The 24983-nt window shown below is 41.2% G+C and overlaps 1 protein-coding gene across 2 annotated transcripts in view; it reads right to left on the bottom strand.

Moving 5' to 3' along the window:
* The window catches only part of C330007P06Rik (RIKEN cDNA C330007P06 gene), a 37143-nt gene extending 18050 nt beyond the window's left edge, over positions 1 to 19093 (bottom strand). The window contains exons 1-7 of one of the 2 annotated variants that reach the window (NM_029951.1): positions 18799 to 19036; positions 18414 to 18531; positions 11642 to 11683; positions 9073 to 9211; positions 8120 to 8209; positions 7429 to 7521; positions 3333 to 5952 (exon numbers count right to left, since the gene is read on the bottom strand). In NM_029951.1, the coding sequence (NP_084227.1) occupies positions 5890 to 5952; positions 7429 to 7521; positions 8120 to 8209; positions 9073 to 9211; positions 11642 to 11683; positions 18414 to 18531; positions 18799 to 18922 (669 nt within the window). In that variant the 5' untranslated portion in view covers positions 18923 to 19036 and the 3' untranslated portion in view covers positions 3333 to 5889. Of the gene's footprint in view, positions 1 to 3332; positions 5953 to 7428; positions 7522 to 8119; positions 8210 to 9072; positions 9212 to 11641; positions 11684 to 18413; positions 18532 to 18798 lie in introns of those variants that run through there. The other variant, XM_006541410.4, reaches the window with a different exon arrangement.
* Between the last annotated feature and the right edge of the window lie 5890 nt (positions 19094 to 24983).

Below are 24983 nucleotides of genomic sequence, written 5' to 3' on the forward strand. Positions count from 1 at the left end.
GGGTAAAATGACAATGGATGTACAATAAGCTGACTCTGCTTTTTTTTTTTTGAGATACAGTCTTGTTTATATAGCCCCTGGTTGGCCTACAACTTGCTATGTAACCAGGCTGGCCTCTGACTCCCAGGGATACAAAGTGCCCTTGCTTTTCTGAGTGCTGAAATTCAAGGTATGTGCCACCACACCCAGACATGAACTGATTTTTGACAAAGCTATACAAGAATAGATGAAGGAAAAATAGTCTTGTCACTAATTAGGTATCAAAACAACTAGACATCTGTGTGTTAAAAGTAAACTGACCCAAAATTTATGTATAATACAGGAACTACTTCAAAACAGACTACAAGTGTAAATGTCAAAAGAAAACTTCTTGGAGTACAGAGGGTATTTATAAATGAGTGAAGAGAGGCACTACAGATGCTGGGGAGATGGCTCAGTGGCAAGTGAGCAGTGGCTCACTTGCTCTTGCTGAGGACCCATGTTCAGTTGCCAGCACCTATACAGACGAGGCTCACAATCATCTGAAACCCTAGTTCCAGGGTTCCAATGCCCTCTTTTGGCTTCCACAGGCACCCCCATGCAAGTAGCCACACATGCACACATACACACAAATAAGGGTAAAGAGAAATCATTTGTAAAAAAAAAAATGAAAACACAAACCAGACCAGGAGAGATTGTACATCATACGTCTATATGGACTTAGAGGCAGACGATACAAAGATCTCTTAATAATCATTTTTTTAAAAAAGCTACTACCTCCAAAAAGGAGGTTTATAAATGGGTAGAAGAGTTAAATACAGACTTTATAGGAGATACACAGATGAAATTTTAACATATAAATATATGTAGTAAAAAGCAAACAAACAGCTGGGCAGTGGTGGCGCACGCCTTTAATTCCAGCACTCGGGAGGCAGAGGCAGGCGGATTTCTGAGTTCGAGGCCAGCCCGGTCTAGAGTGAGTTCCAGGACAGCCAGGGCTACACAGAGAAACCGTCTCAAAAAACCAAACCAATCCAAAACAAAACCAACCCCCCCACCCCGGTCTTGGATAAATAAACAGTTCTCTAAAGGTATATGAAAGGCCATATGAAAAGACAGTTGACATCACCCATCATCAAAGAAATGCAGTAAAATACAATGAAATTTCAATAAGGGCATAGAGAAATTTGACCCTTTGCATACAGTTTGTGATTGTAAAAGATTGTGAAACAGTACAACAGCCAAGGAACACAGAATGGAACCTCCTGGAAAAATTACAAGTAGGCAGGCCCGGTAAGGGGAGTCTGCAATCCTTGTTAGGCAAATAAATAAATAAATAAATAAATAAATAAATAAATAAATAAAAAAGCAGGGTCTGCCTGGGCTACAGAGTTGGCCCAAGGCTAGCCTGGAAAATCTAGCAAGACCCTGTCTCAAAATTTAAGCCCCAAGGACACATTTCAGTGATAGAGTACTTAGATAGCATGTGGAGGACCCAAGATTCAATGCCCACTACAAAAACAAACCCCAAAACTCTAGAGACATCTTACTTCTGAACTTATCCAAATAAACTGAATCTAAGATGTCAGAAATACTAGGAAATACATATATATATAAAATTTGGTTTTTTTTTTGTTTTTTTTTTGTTTTTTTTCGAGACAGGGTTTCTCTGTGTAGTCCTAGCTGTCTTGGAACTCACTTTGTAGACTAGGCTGGCCTCAAACTCAGAAATCTGCCTGCCTCTGCTTCCCAAGTGCTGGGATTAAAGGCATGTGCCACCACTGCCCGGCGGAAATATATTTTTGCATGCCCATGTTCACTGCAACATTATCCTAATAGTCGACTGACAACAAATGAATAAAAAAAGTGTGGTACATGTGCTAGGGAATTATTACTCACCTTAAAAGGGAAGGCGTTTTATCACACACATGAATAAACACCAAGGACTCGTACCGTGTGAAGTAAGCCCATCACAAAAAGAAAAGTGCTATACTGCTTCCATTCACATTCATTATCTAAAGGAGACAAACTCATAAAAGCAGAAAGAACAGCAGCAGTTACCAGGCATTCAGAGACACAAAGAAAGGAGTGGTCAATGTATGCATGGTTTCAGATTTAGAAGATGGAAAGTTCTACAGATGTGTGTCACAAGGATGCAAATGAATACTACTGAACTGAGTAATTAAAAATGGGTTCGAGGGTCAGGCATGGTGGCACATGGCTTTAATCCTAGGAGGCTGGTGGGTCTCTGAGTTTGAGGCCATTCTAGTCTACATAGTAAGTTTCAGGACAACCAGAGCTCCATAGTGAGACCCCATCTCACACAAATAACAATAATAATAATAATAGAGAAACTGGACAGTAGCCCAAGTCTATAGTAGCAGCAGGCAGGAGGGTTCAAAGTCATTGCTGGGGAATATAGCTCAGTGGTAGAGCTTGACCAGCAGATACTAGATACTACATTCAATTTTTGCTAGCAGAAAAAAAACCCAAAAACAAACAAAAAACCCTCTAAAAATCCCACAGTCATTAGGTCTAGGGTGCATTGAAAATACCTTCTGGAGCTGGAGAGATGGCTCAGTGGTTAAGAGCACTGACTGCTCTTCTGGAGGTCCTGAGTTCAATCCCCAGCAACCATATGGTGGCTCACAACCATCCATAATGAGATCTGATGCTCTCTTCTGGTGTGTCTTTATTATTATGTGTCCTTACATATAATAAATAAATAAATCTTTTTTTTTTTTAAAAAAAGAAAGAAAATACTTTCCTGTTTCCAAAAACTAAAGATAGGAGCTAGAGAGATTGTTTAGTGTTAAAAGCACATTTGCTTTCCATTCCCAGTACCCACCCATAGCTCCAATTCCAGGGATCTCAATGCCTTCTTCTGACCTTTGTAGGCACCAGGCACATGTGCAACACACATACATATATGCAGGCAAAATGCTCATTCACATAAAATACTTAAAAGATCCTAAAAACACCCCATTAAAACTAAAACCCACTAAGTATGGAATCCCAGCATTCAGGAGGTAGAGACAGAAGATCTGGAATTCACCGTCAAACTCAGGCAGGCAGAGAATCTGAAGTCAGCCTGGGCACTGTGAGATTCCATTTCAAAAAACTAAAATGAAAATTAAGAGCCAGTAGCTACACGGGACCCCACCTCAAAACAAAAATATGCCTAAGATAATAACCTTTAAAAAAAACTGTAATAAAAGTAGTATGTTCAACATCATCTGTCATTAGGAATTGAAATGAAAGTCAGTTGATACCTATAAGAAACACACAAATCAGGAGACTAAGGAAATATGGTTCACAGCAATATGAATCTTAAAATGATCAAAACAAGCTAGTTTAGTTCATTCCATTCTGTTATTTATTTTATTTCATTTTGAAGAGAGTTTTGCTTGGTATGACACTCAGAACTATTCATACATGTCAGCACCCCCAACAAAACAGGTTAGCTTTTAAAAAGCCTTTTAATTTTTCTTAAGTGATAGTTACAATGCCAAATGTCACCAACTATTAGAGTAAGAATATTTTATAACATTTTCATAATTTTCTCACAGCTGATCACTTGCAGACTTATGACTTTCCCAAATGTCAATATGGCTCTTTTTATTAATATTAAAACACATTTGCTAAAAAAAAATCACTGGAAGTTAATAAAGAATAGAGAAAGTACATCTTGTTCTAATAACTTCTGGTAGAAAGTAAAATATAATGAGAAGTATGTACTTACTTGCTACTAATGACGTAATATTTCATTATTGTTAGAAGCAGTAAAATGTGTAACTTGTGTCAGATATTCAAATGGTTAGAGCGAGTTATTTCATAAAATATGTACAAGCATAACTACAGAATTGCTTTAGGGAGTTCTCTAGCTTAATATTTTTACATTGCAATTCAGTGGTTTTTTTTTTTTTTTTCAAAATGAAATTATGTTCTAATCGAATGATACAAAATTCCATAGAAGCAGCAGTTCAGCATAGGAAAGAGCTTGAGTTTTCAAGTCAGTCTTCTGGCTTTACCAAAGGCTAGTGGATCTTGGGAAAGGAAAATTCCGAGTTTCCGAGTGCTTTGTAAAACAGTGATGGCAACAGTTAACTTATCTCCTAGGAGGTGCTAAGCGTGAGCTCATACCTCTAAAGTGCTTTCTCCAACCAAGTACTCAATGGAGACTAATGAGTATTAATGTTACTGTTACGACAATTATGTTTCATTATTATTAGCAAAATAATCACCCCTCAAATCGAAAGTCACACCTAAAAAGGTCTAAAAGGATGGGAGCTTGTGAGACTAGAAACAGCTACAGGCTGTGGCCAGAGAATAGAAGCCTGAATTTCTATGGTGGTCTGTGTATATCCAAGCTGTACACATAAGAATTTGGGGATAAAGTGGCGGAAAGGTAGAGGTCATTGCCTGGACATATTTGACCATTCACAAATGTTAATTTTAATTCTGTCTCACAACTAGGACAGAAAATGAGGTGAAGACTTAGCTATAGGAAGACCCTGCTGTCTACAGAATAACTGGGAAGGTGGTAACATAGCCCCATTCTTCCAATTCCCAGGATCGCTAACCCACATCAGTCCAGTCATTGCTAGCTCAACTGTACCTCTCCTCTAAGTGGCTTTCCCCCGCAGAAACAGAAATCAGAAAAAAGGCGAAGAAAACTATTTCCTGGCAACACCTCACCAACAAGCCTTGAGTATTTAAAAAGTGCAATCCATCATAGATAGCACGAGGAAGACAACACATTCAGTGTCTCCTTGGGCCTTGCAAGACAGGCAAACAGAGAACTATATGGAAGAATCACATGGATGCTGACATAATTGAAGGAGAATGACACATTTCAGACGCTCTTCAGCAAAGAGCAAACATAAAACAAGATGCCCAACAACAGATAAGCTCCTCTCACTATGCCCCCTTCTGTGTACTCATAGAGTATTCTCCCAGCTGACTGACTAACTCCTTTGGGTTACTTAGCAAGGCCATATTTAAATCCGACCTGAGCCATCCTAGCCCTGCATCTGTGATCTGGCTTTCCTGTTTGTTTGTTTTTTGTTTTGGTGCTGGGGCTGTCCTCACACATGCCTAGCATGCATTCCACTACTGAGCTACACCCCCAGCCACATGGCTTTTCCTTCTTTTATTCTGAAGTCTGACATAGCATGGTTCACCTAGAATTCTAAGATTTTGAGTAAGGAAGTATTTCTGCAGGTTTGGTGTTTCTAACTGATCTCTACTGATAGGAGAAAGATTCAAACCATAGACCATAGTCAATTCTAAGAACAGTTCAAAGATCAGAGACAGTGTTTCTTAAAAGGATCTACCTGGCTGTATTTTAAACTTAATTTTGGTCACCTTCCTCTCATACCATATTTAAAAAAAAAAACAACAAAAAAAACCTTTAAAAACTGCAATAACTTTGAAGAAGAAAAGACATCTATGTCAGACACTAGAGAAAGTCAAATGCTTACTAGTACTAGCTACATTGCAAAAGAAGTATACGTCAAAAGAAAAGAGGACTGCTACAGAAGCCAGGTGTGGTGGTGTGGTCCTGGAACTTCAGCAGAGAGAGAGAGAGAGAGAGAGAGAGAGAGAGAGAGAGACTAAGACAGGAGAGGAGGCTCACAAAGTTCAAGGCCATACTCTGGTATGTAACAAGACCTGATCTCAAAGACAAGAAAGACAGAAAACATATATACAGAGATTTTACAAACAATCTACCTCCTAGAAAGCAAGTGAAATGGAGTCAAGGACTTCAATGGAAGAAAAGAAAAAGTGTCAGAAAACCAATAGGATGGTCAGAAAACCCTTCTGGGAGAAACAGAAACGAAAACACATCTTGAAGCTACTCTTCCTCATCTAACTGCTGCCTCCAGTCTGAACCCAGAAAGATCTTGATTATTTGAACTGATTGTCGATCAGGGTCCCCTTCATTTTTGCTTTCTTGGCTTCCAATTCAGCCTGGAAAGAAAAAAAAGTAGGCCCTGATATATCACAATCACATGACACTCTTAACATTTCTTGTTTACTCTAACTGTTCACGCTCCCTTCCTGCTCAGTGTACATGCCAAAAATGGTTTTAGAATCCTTACTCATCAACTTAAAGCCTGGCTCCTAAAACCTAGATTTAAAATCCTATGTGTATGCGTGTAGGGCATGAGTCTAGAAAGAAGGTCATGAAGGGGGAAAAGGACTAATGGAATACATGTGATGAGAAAGCAAAAGAGGAAGCAGAGTGTGTCCTGTAATCACAGGACTAGGGCGCTGGCGGCAGGAGGATCAAGAGTTCAAAGCCAGCTTTGGCAACATAGCAAGTCTGAAGTCAGCCTGGACAAATCCTGTCTTCAAAAGAAAGAGAGGGAGGAAGGGAGGAAGGAGGAAGGGGGAGGGGAAGGAGGGAGGAAGGGAGGGAGAGAAAGATCAAACAAAATAAAGCAGAGGAGACAATGTGGAAGAAGGAGACCAACCAGAGTGGGCAAGGAGTCCGGGAAGGAGGAGGGAAAGAATGAGAACAAAGATAATGAGACATAATTACAAAACTGCCATAATGAAACCTGTTACTTTATATGCTAGTATAAAAAATTAAAAAGACATTTATATAGAATTTGATTAAGCACCAATGCAGTATGTCTGAGATTAATGAAATAAGCAATTATTATTATCTAAAAAAAATGTTATCCAAAAAAAATCAAATAAATTAGTAATGGACAGGAGTGGGAGAGAGATAAGAGGGAATGGGTAAGGGCAGTCAGAATGTAGACTACATCAGCAGGCAGAGGAGGCCCATGCCTTTCATCCCAGCACTTGGGAGGCAGAGGCAGGTTGATTTCTGAGTTCGAGGCCAGCCTGGTCAACAGAGTGAGTTCCAGGACAGCCAGGGCTATACAGAGAAATTCTGTCTCGAAAAACCAAAACCAAACCAAACCAAACCAAAAAACCAGAATGTAGACTTTATATACATACATACATACATACCTGAAATTATCAGAGAACAAATTCAATTAAGCATTAAAAAAGCAAAACAATGGAGGTCCCAACCTACATAGAGGTGCTGAGCTCTAAGTTAATCCCCTGGATAAGGCAGAAAACTAGCAGGGCTTTAAAAGCAGTGATAGCAGCTCCAATTCAGGTATACCGAGGTAGCACAACTGGACACCATCACACTGGAGAGCACTAAAAACCTGGCTCCTATCTCCTGACTTTAGAGCACAAGCAGCAGAGTAAAACAGTATCCCAGTTAGGCCCATCAAATCAGATTTCTAATTCAGGCTTTGGGCTCCAGCCACTATTGTAGAGCAGAGTTTACAAACACAGTCAGCCCGGGGTGAGAACGCTGGCAGCCAACTATACTAGAAATTCACAACAGCTCCTGCAAATCATTCAAAGTACGAAACCCAAGGCAGGTAGACCTGGGCCCTTCCTCCCCACGCCACTTACCAACTCCTGCAGCCTCCTCTTGCTCATGCCTTTGCGCTCCAGCTGCTTTTCAATCACTTTGGCATTCTGCGCGTAAGAGTCAGCAACTTCCCTCTGTAGGAAACAAGGCAGACCGATGCACTTCTCAGGGACCACAACAAAGACCTCAGTAGGTATTTATACTACTCAAGTGCACGACTGTAACTCCTCATCTTCTCTACGACCCAGGAAAGTTCAGGTTTCCATGGGGATCATTTGCTAAGAACCCTCAGTGAAAACCACTTGACTGAAATAGCAGAAAAGCAACTGCTGGTATTAAGGACGTACTCAAACCATTAGAGCCAGGCTGGGAGGGACTGAAAACTATTCAGTGCGCTATCTCATTGATTTTTTATTTGTTTTGAAGATAGAATCTTGCTATGGAGATCCTGAATTTGAGACCCTCCTGCCTAAGCCTCCAGAGTACTGGAATTATAGTCCTGAATCCAGTTCAGTGGCTTTAAAATTAAAAAGTGATGAGAGGATCCAGGTTCCTTGTTCTCATTTTATAGCTGTTCCTCCCATTCAGGGAGACAGGCACTAGCTCAATAGCATAGAGCTGCTTAATAGCAGAGCAGAGTGTGAAAACTAGGTTGCCAACTGTTCTGCTCGCTCTGCACAGGCTCTTGCTCCCCTCCCCCATTTCAATTTTCCTGAAAGCAGAAACACTTACAGCCTCTATCTCCTCTTCTTCTTCATCAATGGTAGACACAGTAACAGAGCTGAACTTGCCCATGTCTTTAGTCCTTTTGGTCATCATAACCTAGAACAGTAGGAAGAGGCATCAAGCTAAGTTCACCGCAGAAGGATCCATGAGCCACGTACACAAGTACTTTATGTGCATGTCTGCCTACAGAAAGGGCATGGGAATACCTGCCTCTTGGGGACAGGCTGACTATCTACATGGTAGTGTTATGAAGTATTTGCTATTGAGGTTTTTGGCTCTTTTTTTTTTTTTTGATTTCCAAGACAGTTTCTCTGTGTAGTCCTGGCTGGCCTGGCCTGGGACACACTCTGTAGACCAGGCTGGTGTGAAAATCAAAGATCTGCCTGCCTCTATCTCTGGAGTGCTAGGATTAAAGGCATGAGCCACTGCCACCACCACCACCATCACCACCATCATGTAAAAGGTGGCTGAAGAGACAGCCATGGATGCTAGGAACCAAACTTAAATATTTTTAGTTGTGAGCCTAGCCTTTAATGGCTGAGCCATCTCTCCAGCCCACTATTAACGGTTTTAAAACGTATATTTAAAAACCAGTCTAATTCATTGAGGATTTAGTTGTTCCCAATCTAAAAAGAAAAGAAAAACTGAAAAGGAAAATAAAAATTCTACAATGTCTAAGGTTACGAAACTACTATATGTAAAGCAAATAATAAATGCCACAGTCCTATAACATCTACTTGTACAGGACAATGGCAACTTCTTCATAAATATTTCATCAACAAATGCAAGTTTCTCAGGTATTATACCGTATTTTAAAAAGTCGGGGAGGCAGGCATTGCTACAGGTCAGTGATGCTTGCCTGACATGCAAAAGTCCTGGACTCGATCCCCAGCACTAAGTAAATTTGGGGCTAAATGTGTTGCCATCTTAAGCCATCTGTGTCCTTTGATGATAATTACCTTCTTAGGAGGCTCTTGTTTCTGAGTATATATATTGGTTTTCCCAAAGCCTTGGCCAAATTTCACTACTGCTCCATCCACAATGAAGGTCACAGGAGCATTCTTCGGCTGGGATTGGTAGAAGAGCGGCAGTCCACACCTGCAAATGGCAGAGTGAATCTCTGGGAGGCCTCTAATTCTCCATCCTTAACGCTTGCAAAAGTAGACTCAGATTCTGAGAAGAGTTTGGTTTGTGGCATAAAATGTTCAATTTTCCCCAAAAGAACTTGATAAGAATTAATTAGGGTGCATGTTGAAATTTCTGATCAGATTCCTAGGTCTCAACCAGAATATTCTGGTTTGGCAAATGCAGGGATGAGTGAGGCCAGAGACTCGGCTATTTTCATCTGCATCACATGTATATACTGACATTAAACAAAGTTTGGGAAATGCTAGCTAATGCTGCTATTGGCCTTATAGTAAAAAACTGCTACCATTCTTCCCAGGCGCTTTAACACTGGTTCGGGCATTCTGTCCCCTTTGCTATTTCATTTTACAGCATCAAGAGAAATGGACAGGTATCACTGCAGTGTTTGGCAAATCAAATCTTGTACAAGTACCACTTTCTCTGGCTGACCATTATGCTTTCTGAGCTAAAAAGTAGACCTATAAGATATGATAAAAATTAGCTTCATCCATCCATTGAGTAGTGTGGCTAGCTACTCAAATGCCTTCCTGTCTTCAACTTATTTTCCTCTGCCTCATTCAGTGCTCCTGCTCTGAGTCTTCTAAGAGCCAACACACAATTATCCTTACACCAAGATTAAACTCAACTGCTAGGCATAGTGGCTGGCCTTTAATACTAGTACTCAGGAGGCGTCGGGTGGTGGTGGCGCACACCTTTAATCCCAGCACTTGGGAGGCAGACGGATTTCTGAGTTCGAGGCCAGCCTGGTCTACAAAGTGAGTTCCAGGACAGTCAGCAGGGCTATACAGAGAAACCCTGTCTTGAACCCCCCCAAAAAACCACCCCACAAAACTAGTACTCAGGAGGCATTGGCAGGTGGATTTCTGTGAGCTCAAGGCCAGCCTGGTCTTCATAGTAAGTTCTAAGACAGCCTGAACTACCCCTACTCAAAACAACAACAACAACTGAAATCACTGAGAGTCTTACTACTAATAGCCTAAAACTGTAAATTTTGTTTTAAAAAACATCCTTTAAGATTCTTAGCTTTAGGGTCTACATATTACATTGTATACATGAACCTGGAACTAAATTACATTGTCCATTTTCCATTATGACCCAGCCAATTCTACTTCATACATACATATATATCTCCCACAATAAGACCTATCTAGAATACTCAGAGCAATGTTACTGGCAATAGCTAAAACTAGAAGTAACTCAAATTCATAAACAAACTGATACCATAGAATACTCAAAAATAAAGAGTACTGTGAATAAGTAAATGAACTGATAGGATGGGATACTCAGCACTAAAGAGAAACAAATAATCTCATAGCAATTTTGATCAATCCCTAAAACACCAAACAGAAAAACTAGGTATAGAGGCCAGTGAGAGGCTGAGTAGTTAAAGGAGCCTATTGCCAATCCTGACAACCTGAGTTTGATCCCCAACACCCACATGGAAAAGGTGAGAACTGTCTGCAAGTTGGCTTTAGATCCCCACATGTATGGAAGGAAGGAAGGAAGGAAGGAAGGAAGGAAGGAAGGAAGGAAGGAAGGAAGGAAGGAAGGCAGGCAGGCAGGCAGGCAGGCAGGCAGGCAGGCAGGCAGGCAGGCAGGCAGGCAGGGAGGGCAGGCCGGCATGCAGAAAGGTAGGCAGGCCAGCAGAGAGTGGGAGAAGGAGAGGGAAACAGGAACAGGAAACAGGAAAGAGAAAGACAGACTAGGTATAAAAGGCATGCATTTGTATGTAATAGAGAATTTACTATAGATTTTCCTAAAACATTAGGAAAGGCAAGAGCACAGGGATACAAAGCAGCAACTACCAGGGAAGGGTAAACGGAGGAGACAGGCTGCAAAGGACATGTGGACTGCTGGAAATGGCTTCTATCACGATGGTGGTGGCACTATTTAACTGGAGTTTTTCTGTCAAAACCCATCAAATTGAATACTTAAATGGGTAAATTTTATTGCAGACATATTTAATCTTACTCTCTCGAATTGTTTGCTTTTAAGCCCAGAGTGAGTTCCAGGACTGCCAGGGCTATACAAAGAAACCCTGTCTGGAAAGAAAAGAAAGAAGTCACCTCACGTTTCTGCCTGCCGTGGGGGTTCACGCCTAGAGTCCCAGTAGTTGGGAGGCAAATGATTGATCAGAAGCTCCAGCCTAGCCTGAACTGCATATCAAGACCCTGCCCCCAAAGAACAAAAAAAAGCTGTCATTGTTCTCACTTTTATAATCAGCTGGTCAGGGATGGGATTTAACTAGCATCTTTGGGAAACAAATTAGCATTTGGTTTGAAGGCCTTTGAGATTATCGATGCAAAAAGAGAGACTTCTTTTTCTAACACATCATGCTTCGACTTACCTAGGACCAGCAAGCCCCACACTGCTGTTACTTACTTTGCACACTTCTTCCTGTACTGACGTTCAATGCCCTCAGGCCTGCACAGAAAATGGATGTTAACAGGAAAAGTTAAGAGTGTATCTCACTACTGATTCACCCCCTAGCTGATTTCTTCTGCTTATTCATCACTTACCAGAATTCATGCCAAAAGCTCAGACGCTCTTCATTGTGTAGATCTACTGGCTGGCTAAGCATTTATTAAACAGATAACTCTAGCATGCATTCCTTCTTTCCCAAACAGGTACTGAGCAACTAATGGGGTCAGGTACCATGCTAACTGAGCAGACAAAAGAGTGACAATATAAACAGTCACAAGAGTGACTAGACTTATAGTAGCAACAATATTAACTATAGTATAACAGCAACCAGTCATATAATCAGTATATAATCTATGGGTCCTGAATCTATGGATTCTACCAACCATGGGTAAAAAAAAAAAAAGACAAAGGTTGTGTCAGAGGCTGGGGAGGGGACTCAATGACTAAGAGTGCTTGCTCTGCTAGAACAAGGACCAAAGGTAAAAGCCTCAGCAGCCACATAAAAAGTCAGGCATGGCTATATATACTGTAACCCCAGGGATATGGGGATCAAGGTAGGCTGATCCTGAGAGATCACTGGCCAGCCAGCCTAGTTGAAATGGCAAAGCTCTAGTTCAGCGAGATACTGTCTTCAGGGAATACACTGCAGACTGACAGAGGAAGACACCCCAACATTCAGCTCTAGACTATACATGTGCACATACGTGCATGTATTCATGTGCGTGCCACACACACACACACACACACACACACACACACACACACACACACCCATTAATACACACATTTTCACTAACATAGCTAGATACATCTCAGAAGCAAAGAAAACAGAACCTCCCAGTTTGCATTTCTTGGTTTTAAACTGAAGCTATACATTTTAGCCCCAGTATGACAGACATTTGTTTGTTTGTTTGTTTGTTTGTTTGTTTTGGTGAACCATTAGCTTATATATTTTCAGTCACGTTTTTCTTTTACATTAAGAAGACTTGCACTATTAATGGGCTTCACAAGTATTTCTTTCTTAGTTTGTGATCTGTCTTCGATTCTTGTTTTGTTTTGAGCATGTGGAAATTTGAGATTTTTTTTCCCTATAGTCAATACAGAGTCAATGTCTCTCTTGCCCTTGCCCTCTGCCATGTACGTTATAACAAAGCTAGGACTGTCTCAATCTGAATTCCTATCTGAAATAAAAACTTCCAACCTCATATTCTAAAATCTGCTCCCATTAGTTTCTTCTCCCAAATCACTATGGAAAACGAGGCAGAAGTGGCTTCCCTTTACAGAGTCAATTCCAGATTCTCTGCCATGGCTTACCAGCCACCACGGAAGAACATAACTGGCTTCTGCGGCAACTTCTACATTGTCTCCCTTTTATACACACTGGCCAAATCAGTCTTCCTTCTGTCTCGGTCCTTTGAAAAGAACATGTGCTTTCCGGCAGGCAACCGTTTGCACACATTCCTCCCTCTGCCTAGAATGTTTTGCTCACCGCGCTGCTGTGGCTGCTCTCTTCATCTACTTTGATGCTACTGCATACATAACTTAATCAGAGGCCTTTCCCTGACCACTTTCACTAAGCAGTTCTCACGTGACTTTCTCTACCAAATCTTTGTTTCATTCATATGGCTTCTAATAATCATCAGTCCTTGATTTTTCTATGCAATCTTCATCATCCATTCCCCTTAGAAGAGACAGAGTCTGCCTTATCCCGCGCCAGGGCTGAGCGAAGCACTACATATAGGGCTGGAGAGAGGGCTCAGCAGTTAGTTAAAAGCACTGGCTGCTCTTCCAGACGATCTAGGTTTAATTCCCAGAACCCACATGGTAGTTAACAACTATCTGTAACTCCAGTTCCAGGTGTCCAGTGCCTTCTTGTCTCTCAGGTACAAGGTGCACATGTGGTAAACAAATATACATGCAGACAAAATACCACAGATATAAAATTTAAAATGCTAGACATACAGAAGATTTATAATAAACACTGAATGAATTTGGAAGAATTTACCTTCTATAAGAAAACTAAACTTATATTTCAAGGAAGCTTTTTCTGAGTTAAGATCTTATTGAAGTCCCCTAGGAAGATCTGGAGTTTGCCTATGCAGCCCAGGATGACCTTAAACTCAAGCAATCCTCCACAGCTTCAGACTTCCATATACTAGGATGACAGTCTTAAGCCATCACATCTGGCTAATGATATCAAGTTCTTAAATGGAGGAATCTGTAATGGCACCAGAGGTGGTATTCATATTTGAGGGAGTCACAGAAACTTCATGAAGAGGTGATGCTCCTGCCAGAGTCCTGATAGAAAATGGGACTTCCCCCCAGAGCTCGTGTCTCTAGCTGCATATGTAGCAGAAGATGGCCTAGTCGGCCATCATTGGGAAGAGAGATCCCTTGGTCTTGTAAACTTTATATGCCCCAGTACAGGGGAATGCCAGGGCCAAGAAGTGGGAGTGAATGGGTAGAGGAGCAGGGTGGGGGGAGGGTATAGGGGACTTTCAGGATAGCATTTGAAATGTAAATAAGGAAAATATCTAATAAAAAATTGAAAAAAAAAAAAGAAAATGGAATTTCATCCAAAGGAAATACTTTATATATGCATAGTATTCATGGGATTACTATGTACAAAGAATTAGTCTAATGTCATCAGGACCTCAAACTCCAGGGTTTTGTACCAACAGTATAGACATAAAAAGGTTATTCTAAAATAAATAAATAAATAAATAAATAAAAGGTTATTCTATGAACAATTATATGCCAACAAACTAGACAATTTAGAAGTTACAGAATGAAAAAGAAAGGCATAAGTGGGTGTGGTGGCATTTGCCTCTAAGGCCAGCTCATAGGAGGCTGAAGCAGAAGGGTCCGGCTGAAGGCCAGCTTGGGCTGCACAGTGAAATCCTGTCTCAAAGAACAAAAACAAAAACAAAAGAGACACAGTAAGAACAGACTAGAACCCTGCTTTGGCCAACAAAAGGGCACAGCGTGTCCTTGGAAAAGCTGCTCAGTACTAGAGCATGAACTATGTCAAAGGGGAGAACACTTGCTTGTTGGTCAGTGCTAAGAACTCTGAAAGCTTGGCCAAAAGTTCCTGGCGTAGGAACTGCCAATAAATAAGACACTACTTGCCACTAAGTAAGGCTAGGTCTAAGGCTGATTTGCCCTAAAGGGAAGTCTGATTGGATTTCAGCATTTCTACTTCAACCTAGGGTCACCCAGTAGTTTTCTTGACTAGCCAAATGATACAGGAAACTGAAGCGTAGTTGTATGAAATTACTTTCTGTACTAACAGAATAATACATATTAATATATAATACTGTATTAGGGTTCTCTAGAGTCACAGAACTTATGGGATGTCTCTTTATATTGAGGGAATTTATTGTGATGACTTACAATCTGCAGTCCAACTAACCCAACAATGGGCAGCTATGAATGGGAACTCCAAGAATCTAGTAGTTGCTTAGTCCCATGAGGCTAGTTGTTTCAGCTGGTCTTCTGTAGAAGTAGGTTCTAACAGATGTGCTGGCAAGTAAATGCAAGCAGTTGAAGAAGGGGTGAATCTTCCTTCTTCCAATGTCCTTATGTAGGTCTCTAATAGCAGGTATGGACCATATTAAAGATTTGTACCACCATGCCTAGATCTGGGACTTGCTTTGCCTCAGGCTGACCTTGAACTCAGATATCTCCTTGCCTCAGTTTCCCAGGATTAAAGGCCTGTACTACTTTGCCTGGACCTAACCTCTTCATGGCCACTATGGCTCAAGATCTCCACGTCAAGATCTGGGTCAAAAGTCTGTGTCTTCCAACCTCAAGATCTGGATCACATGTGAACCCTCCAATTCTGGATTGTAGTTCATTCTACGTATAATCAAATTGACAACCAGGAATAGCCATTACAAATACTATTAAAATAGAGAACTTTTAAAAAATATATGTGCTTATTACAATGATCCTAAAAATAGTTGATGATTTTCAAAAGCAGTAGTCTAGATAATGGGGGGGGGAGATAAAAACCTAGGACAAAATGACACATGTAATGTGAGCACTTGGGAAGTATAAGCAGGAGGTCAGGACACTTCCACTAAGTATCCCACTCAAGGCTCTGTGCTACATGAAAGACTGTCAAAGCAAAACTAAACAAAACAACAACAGAAAGTTAAAATAAGAGGGCAGGGACTGGAGAGATGGCTCGGAGGTTAAGAGCATTGGCTGCATTTCCAGAGGTCCCAAGTTCAATTCCCAGCAACCACATGGCAACCCACAACCATCTGCAACTCCAGGTCCAAGGGATTCCTGTTCTGGCCTCGATGGGCACAAGGCACACAGATGGTATACAAACATATATGCAGGCAAAAAATCTTATACAGAAAATCAACTTTCTAAAAATTAAAAGGCACAGAAAAAAAGCCACATGATGACACGGGCAGATAATGGCAGATGCATGGATAAGCCAAGGAGCACTAAGGATAGCAGGGGGAGAAGAAATTTCAGAAAAAAGAGAGGTAGTTCAGAGAACAAAGCATCTAACACCAATTTCCATGACCCAAGTTCTATCCCTGGGAAGAAAACTACCAAAAGCTGTCCTCTGACCTCCACAGGCAGGCTATGGCAGCCCCATCATGTCTTATCCCTACCCCCGCCCCCCCCCCCCCACACACACAAAAGTTAAAAGAAATAAACAAAAACCTGCCAGGCCTGATGGCACATGGTTTTAATCCCAGAATTTAGGAAGCAAAGGCAGGCAGACCTCAATGAGCTCCAGGACAGCCTGGTCTACATAGTAAGACCTCCCCCATCTCTCCACTCCCCGGGAGGTGATAGGTAGTAGGAAGGAGTAAGACAGCAAAAACAGGAGCTGGGTGTGGTGGCAGAGGCCTACAGAGTGAGCTCCAGGACAGCCAGGGCTACACAGACCCTGTCTCAAAAAACCAAAAAAAAAAAAAAAAAAAAAAGACAGCAAGAACATAGCTCTGCTGACAATTTTCAGACTTCAGCCTCCAAATCTGAGCCTGTTCATTTTTTGTTTGTTTGTTACTTAATGCTACCCAGGTTGTGTTATTTTACTATAGCAGATTTAGCATGTTAATATACCAGTGTATTCAAGTGACTAAGACAGTGCTCAGCATATAAAGGAGCTCAGAAAATGAAGTATTGGCTAAAGAAATGAGTGGCCTTTATTCCTGAGAATGAGAAGATGGCATCAGATCCCCTAGACCTGGAGTTAGAGATGGTTGTGAGCCACCATGTAAATGCTGGAAACTGAACCTAGGACCTCTGGAAGAGCAGCCAGTGCTGTTAACTGCAGAGCCATCTCTCCAACCCTTCTTTCCTTTCTTATTCTCTGCATTATTAGGTTCTCCTGGTTCTGTCCCAATTTTTTTGTCTACTTTGTAAATCTTCACTCCTTTCTCTTTCTCATCTGTTTTATCTTGTATGTATGAAAAGGGTCTATATATATATATATATATATATATATATATATATATATATATATATATATATAAACGTTTAATCCTCCTGCCCTATCTCCCTAGAGCTGGGATTACAAGGGTACAAGGGTATATTATATTACCATTCCAGCTATATGTAGTATCAGTGATTGCAAATACTGTACCAACTGAGCTATAGCCTTATACTTTGCTCTACATTCATTTTATGTAACTTTGAATTACCATATACATCAAGGATTCCTCAACTTGGAAACATATACATCTAACTATGTTACTCCCTCCTTACAAAATGGAAATAAGGGGCTGGAGAGATGGCTCGGTGAGGTGACTAAGAGTATATTGTTTTTTTAGAAGACCCAAGTTTGGTTCCCAGGGTCTTTAGGTGGTTGACAAGTACCACCAGGAACTTCAGCTCCAGGGGAATCAAACATCTTCTCTTCACCTCTACAGGCACCTGCACTCACAGGAACATATCAAAACACACACACACAAGGAAATAGCTTTTCATTGCCTTCAGATAAAGCATTTCACTCTCCTCACCACAGTACTTATGAAGCCTTTTCTATAAAACAGTAAGCCATGCTCTGGCCACAGAAGACTACTGAAATGTCCCATAGACATATTTGATGCTCATAATGCTTCCAGATTCCCTCTACCTGGACTGTTTCCGCATCGTCTTCCAAGAACTAGTGAAGTCTTCGTTCAAGCCAAGCACAAACACCACTATCGTTCAGATCTTTTCCTGACCACAACACATGTAAAATAAATAACCTTCTCCCACCTGTTTTCCCATAGCCTTTGTTCACAGCACCAGCATTTCTTTCTATCATAAGAAGAAGCCTGTTTCCAAACTGATTTCTTTTAAAAGGACTGTGCCTTATTCACAGATTTGGTACCTAGCTCAGTACCTGACACATGACAGTCATAAGGCTGCAGATGTAACTGTAGGAGAGTGCCCACTAAACAAGAGTAAGGCCCTTGTTCCATCCCCAGCCCTGGAAATAATATTGATAACAACAGCAGAAGTTACAGGTTGTACTAACTCATTCAAGCCTGTAACTGGAACATCATAGCCATCAAATGCCAAGAGAGGCACATTTCAGTACCATTTCAACAAAGTACAATAAAGAATTTGTTGAATTAAAATAAGTTAGGAGATTAGCACAAACGTCAAAGTATCAGGCCTAACTGTATGAGCTGCTTAACACTAGCATAGGGTAATTTACATTCCTCGTAAAGAGACCGCAACCCAACAGTGAACTAGAGCATTAAGCCCTTACCTCCGAAGATAAGTAGTCTCCTCATCTTCTGTGTTACAAAACTTGTGAGCATGTTTGGCAGCATCGATCACGCGAGACCGGTCCCGGGGCCTCATGGGCAATTTCTCTAACTGGCAATCTGAAGGAATGGAGAAAAATTTCCTCGCTTAGTCACTAAAAAAAAAATACCCTGAACTTAAGAGTGGTAATGCACTCCTGGAAGGAGAATTACCAACAAGTTCGGGGACAATCTAGGCTACATAATGAGTTCAAGATCGAGCTACTTTGTGAGATCTTGTCTCAAAGGAGAAAAGGAAAAGGGGGGGGGGGGGCGGGGAGAAAGATTGAAAAAGAAAGAAAAAAGAAGCCCGATGTTTCCTTGCAGCCGCCACTTCCCGCCACTCACCCAGCACCAGGACCATCTGGCCACATAAACAGTAGTAGACATGGAGGGGCTTCTCGCCATCATCATATTCCTCGCGGTCCCGGGTGTCTGAGCAGACCACCGACCGCGACACGACTTTCGGCATAGCTCCGGCAGAGCAGCCAGAAAACTCCCAGAAAATGAAGAGTCGCGCCGAGATGGCGTCACAGACACTCGCGCCAGACCGTTTCTCCACTTGATCACGTGTTGACACCGGATTGATTAACTTCCGGAACGTCCCATCCCGCTAAATTGCAGGGAGAGGCGGGGGAGGGTGCTGAGTTGACAGAAGCTCAGTCAGCTGAGACAGCTTTAGATATCGACACCTTCCGTGTTATTTGAAATACTTTTATTTCTATACAGTCGTCAATATTGTTTTGATTTATTGGCGCCTCCGGAGCGCGCGCCCCCCTCCGCGTCCCCTCCCCTTCCCACGCTTGTATGTGACTTTCAGGATTCTGTTGCTTCCACTTAGTGGACCTCAAAACAAGCAACTCAGGTCTTCAGGCTTAGCGGCAAACTTTTACATACTGAGAGCCGGCTCTCTTGTTCATGAATATTTATGAGTATATGTAAAACTCGACATAATAAAGGACTGACTATACATTATAATATAACCTAGATCTTAGATATACTGGTAAATATTTTGGTTTTACGGGCTGTATTCAGAACCTAATGAAGTAGAAGCTTTTTTTTTTTTTTTTTTTTTTTCTGATGTAGTGGGGATTAAATATAGGGTGTTGTAAATACTTGACAGGCCTTCTATCACTGAGCTATATCCTCCAGTCCCGTTGCTTCTTTGTTTCTTAAATTGTGTTTTTTAAGCTTTTTTTATGCACATTGGTGTTTTGCCCGCATATACGTCTGTATGAGGGTGCCAAATCCCTTGGAACTGAAGTCACTGCCAGCTGCCATATGTGTGCTGGGAATTGAACCAGGGTCCTCTGGAAAAGCAACCAGTGCTCTTAACCACTGAGCCACCGCTCCCGCCCCTAGTTTAGCACCTCTAGTTTATTTATTTTAAGGTTTATATATCTTTACTTTATGTGTACTAGTGCTTTGCCCGAATATATGTCTGTGCACCTCATTTGTGCCTTGTTTCTGCAGAGGCCAGAAGGCGGCTTTGGATCTGGCATTACAGATGGTTGTAAGCTGCCATGACTCCAATGAGTACAATAGAACCCAAGTACTCTGGAACAGCAGCCAGCACTCTTTTTTTTTAAACTTTGTTTTCTGTTTATTATTTTACATACCCATCTTAACAAATCAAGTGTGACTTCTATAATGCTAAAATATTAATATCACAATATCAGAAAATAAAAAATGAAATATTAACTTTAAATGCTCTAGGAATGCAAGAGATTATGACTAAGGAGCAGACAATATATCTAGGTGTCAGAGCTCAATAGCTGAAGGAATAAACAATAAACACTAAGTGCTATCCAAGCAGAAATGAATCCCAGTGTTCAGGGGACAAAGGCACATCAGGTTTTCATAAAGCATATGATGGGACTGGTCTAGTTTCAAATGATTACAATATAGCAGCCAGCACTCTTAACTGCTTTATCTCTCCACCTGTTTTGTTGGGGGTGTTGTTGTTGTTGTTGTAGATTTTATTTATTTATTATAGATAAGTACCCTGTAGCTATCTTCAGACACACCAGAAAAGGGCATCAGATCTCATTACAGATGGTTGTGAGCCACCATTTGAACTCATGATCTCTGGAAGAGTAGTCAGTGCTCTTAACCACTGAGCTATCACTCTGTAGACCAGGCTAGCCTCAAACTCAGAAATCTGCCTGCCTCTGCCTCCCAAGTGCTGGGATCAAAGGCCTGCGCCACCACGCCCGGCTCCAATGGTAATCTTTTATTTTAAAGAAAGATCTCGGAGAAAACCACAGGAGCCAGTGACTAGAGAAACACAAGATGTATCCCAACTGAAATTTAAAGCAGTTTACCAGACCTTCAATGGAGTTGTATTATTTAAAATATAAAAGTCTTCTTTTTACATTTATTGGGTGTGGGAGGCTGGAGAGATGGCTCAGTGGTTGGTTGGGAGCACTGACTGCTACTCCAGATGACCTGGGTTTGATTCCCAGAACCTGCATGGTGGTTCATAACCATCAATAACTCCAGTTTCAGGAAATTCAACACCCTCTTATGGCTTCCACAAACACCAGGCATGCTCATGGTGCAGAGGTATAAATGCAGGAAAAACAATAGTGCACACAACAACAAAATTTTAACTTTATTGACAAACATTTTGTTTAATTATATAGATTTCATTGTGACATTTTCATACATGTACTTAATGTGTTTTGGTCATATTCATCCTCATTACTGTATCTTGTCCCCCTCCTGCTTCCACTGATCTTCTCTCTCTTCCCAGAGTTGCTTCCAGTGGTGTGCATTAGGGGTTAATTACAAGAGCATAAGAGTATGGGCAAGTTACCACTGAAGAAAGGCTCTCTCTCTCTCTCTCTCTCTCTCTCTCTCTCTCTCTCTCTCTCTCTCCCTCCCTCCTTCCCTCCCTCCCTCCTTCCCTCTCAGCAACCATTAACTGCCTACAGCTCCACAAGAAAGGATGAGGTCTCATGAGTCCCTTCCCCCTTCATGACAGAATGGTTAAGGGTCTAAATCATGACCAGAAAAGTGTTCTAATCTCCTCCAACCCTTCCTTCAGCTCTTATAGTCTTACCCTCTCTTTTGGGCATGTTTCCTCCACATTAAATTGGATGGCTTAGACGGTCCATTTAGGACTGAGCCTCCAACATTAAGACTCTATTTTCAGCATTTCAACCAGGTATGAGTTTCTGCAGTAATCATTACCTACTGCAAAAAGAAGCTTTGCTGACCAAAGTTGACAGCAGCACTAATCTATGGGCATAAACATAAATATGTAGAAGGTAACTAGACAGGTGCCTTGGACCTATGACCTCTCCAGTCTTCTCTTGCAGGATATTTGATCACACTGCAAACCCTGAGATTTACTGAGAAACCCTATTTCTAGTTGTGGTGTGGCTCAGCTCTTCGCACACACCTTTAATCATCTGGCTAGAATACAGATACATGCTAAGTACACATCTGTAATCCCGAATAATGAAGTTAAAGTTAGTTTGTAGAAGGAAGCACTTATGTTTGAAAGTGACATCTAATTGAGTGGCAGACAAGTGACTAATGAGAGAAAGATTTGACAGAATAGGATATGCCCAACTCTCATGAAGAGAGGAAAGGGAAGCTTCTTAAGAGAGCAGTGCACAGAGGAAGAAGACAGCAGTAGTACCAGGACAGTTATAGAGAAACAATTTGAGAGAGAGAACAAGCTAGACACAGCGGAAAGCGGAAAGCAGAATGAGCCAGAGAATGAGAAGGAGCCAGGAGATTAGAACAGATTGCCAGAGTTAGTTTGAGGCCAAGCAAAGCAGTTCAGGAGAAGCTGACAGAAGCTAAGAGAGTGTGGAGAGAAGTTTGAGCCAGAACATCTGAGTTCAACCAGCTAGCCAGAGTACAGAAAAAAACAAGAAAGGCTGAGCTTAGTCAGCAGTAAATCTCAGAGGCTGAAAACAGTTCTAGGCCTAGATGAGGCTAGAAGCTTCCAGAACTAGGCCTAGGTTAGCAGACAGAGGCTGTAAGCCTCAGATGACAATTATCACAGGCAAATAAAAGTTACTTTTACAGTCTGCAGTTTTAAATTTTTAAAATATCTATTTATTTAATATATGGTGTGTGTGCACGCGTGTGCGTGCATGTGTGTATGCACACACATACACACTGTCTACCAGATAGGTCCTAGGACTATGACTCAGACTGCAGACTATGACTCAACAGCAGACTTCCTATAGAGCTCACTTAGTTTTGCACTCACAACTCCTCTGCTTCAGCCTCCACAGGGCTGGAAATACAGGCAAACACCACACACCTGGCAAGATCATTCCTCTTGTTTTGTTGGGTGGCTAGGACTTGAAATAAGGGCTTGTGCATGTTAAGAAAGTAGCCCCCTACTGTTTAACACATAGCCCAAATATAAGAGAATTATTAATGAAAGTCTTAGAGAATAACAATCTTTGACCCTTGGGTCCTAAACCAGTAGCATCCTTTTCACTCCATACTATTCAGTATTTATTGATCCTCTGTTTTGTGTTAGGTACTGTGCGAGAGTAATCAGTTACAAGTGGTCTCACTCCTCATGTGGCTTAGTCTAGTGCTGGAGTTAGCAAACTTTTTCTGTAAAGAAGCAGAGAATGAATCCATTGGGGGGGGCAAGAAGCAAAATCAAGAACATAGTCTAAGAATTAATATAAGAGGAAATAGATTTCCATAAGCCCTTTATTGAAAAAGTTCTAAATATAAGCATTCCTTTAATATAGAGATTTAATAATACAGGTTTACTAATTAGAAGGATGGCATATTTATCTATTTATTTATTACAGATTTATTTATTTATTTATTTATTTATTTATTTATTATATGTAAGTACACTGCAGCTGTCCTCAGACACTCCAGAAGAGGGAGTCAGATCTCATGACGGTTGCTGGGATTTGAACTCCTGACCTTCAGAAGAGCAGTCGGGTGCTCTTACCCACTGAGCCATCTCACCAGCCCGGCATATTTATTAAAAGGGATAATATTTCTCATATTTCTCTTAATGAAGATTTAGAACAAGTATTTTTTTGGGGGGGTTGTTTGTTTGTTTGTTTTTTGTTTTTGTTTTTGTTTTTTTTTTTTGAGACAGGGTTTCTCTGTGTAGCCCTGGCTGTCCTGGAACTCATTCTATAGACCAGGCTGGCCTTGAAATCAGAAATCCACCTGCCTCTGCCTCCCGAGTGCTGGGATTAAAGGCGTGTGACACCACGGCCCAGTGAATAGAAGCTTCTTAATTGTACAGTTACATTGATTTGTGAAACACAGTTTTTTGTACTTGCATTATGATTTGGAAAATGCTGCTGCAACTGTGATTGAGCTTGGGAAATGTGTTTGCTGCAAATTTATATATGAAGGCAACTTTTTAAAAATGTTTAAATAATATTTTTATTCTTTGAAAATTTTATACATATATCCATTGTATGTTGATTATATTCATTCCTCATTTCCCTCCAGCTCACCTCACTCTCAACCATTTTAGTCATGCTCTCTCTCTCTCTCTCTCTCTCTCTCTCTCTCATACACACACACACAAATACACACACATATAAACACATACAAATACACACATAAATACATACACACACACTGAATAAATGTAAACCAAAAATGAAGACGCAAATATCACAAATCATTTATCAAGTATGTAGCAGAAGATAATTCCAAGAAAATGTTCTGTAACAGATGCAGAGGGTGGTGCTTCTTATTCAGAAAACATTCTGTCTCAGTCGTGAGCGCTAAGAGTTTTCAAGTGCTGAGCTGTAAAACTCTGCCTGGCAGGGCAAACCAGAAACCCTGGTTTTCTGTCTCCAATAAAAGTAAGGGAACTGATGATGCTTCCCTCTAGGAGAGAGTGTCCTCTGCTCTCAGGCATTGTGAAGTCCTTGGCTGTGAAGAGGGCACTTCTTCCAGATGTCAAGGCGAGATGGGAGTGAACGAATGCTCGGCTAGCTGTGGGACAGGTACTGTGTTCTAACCTGATAATCACCTGTGCTGGAAAATAACTCTGTGTTCCGGCTTGCTATGGCAACCTTGCTTTGATGAGGAGAGTGGGGCCCACAGCATCCCCAGGATACAATTCCATGCTTCTGTCAGAGGACACGATTATCAGACAGGGGCCCTGGGGCTTGTAAATTACTTTGGTTCAGACCCTTGAGTTGTAAAGGAAGACAAGGAACTTTTCCAAAAAAAAAAAAAAAAAAGACAAGCCCACAGAAAATTTCAACATGTCTACTGTATCTTGTAATTACTTTCAGACACTTATAACCAGTCAATAATTTCTCCTTCATTTCTCCTAACAACTTCTCTCTTCTTCCCAACCTCACTATGCAACCCAGGTTGGCTTTGAACTTGCACTCTTCCTGCCTCAGCCTCCCCATTGCTCCCCATTTTTTAAAAAGATGTATTTATTATTATATGTAAGTATACTGTAGCTGTCTTCAGATACACCAGAAAAGGGCATCAGATCTCATTACGGGTGGTTGTGAACCACTATGTGGTTGCTGTGATTTGAACTCAGGACCTCT

This window comes from Mus musculus, chromosome X, assembly GCF_000001635.26.
Source record: "Mus musculus strain C57BL/6J chromosome X, GRCm38.p6 C57BL/6J".
NCBI lineage: Eukaryota > Metazoa > Chordata > Mammalia > Rodentia > Muridae > Mus > Mus musculus.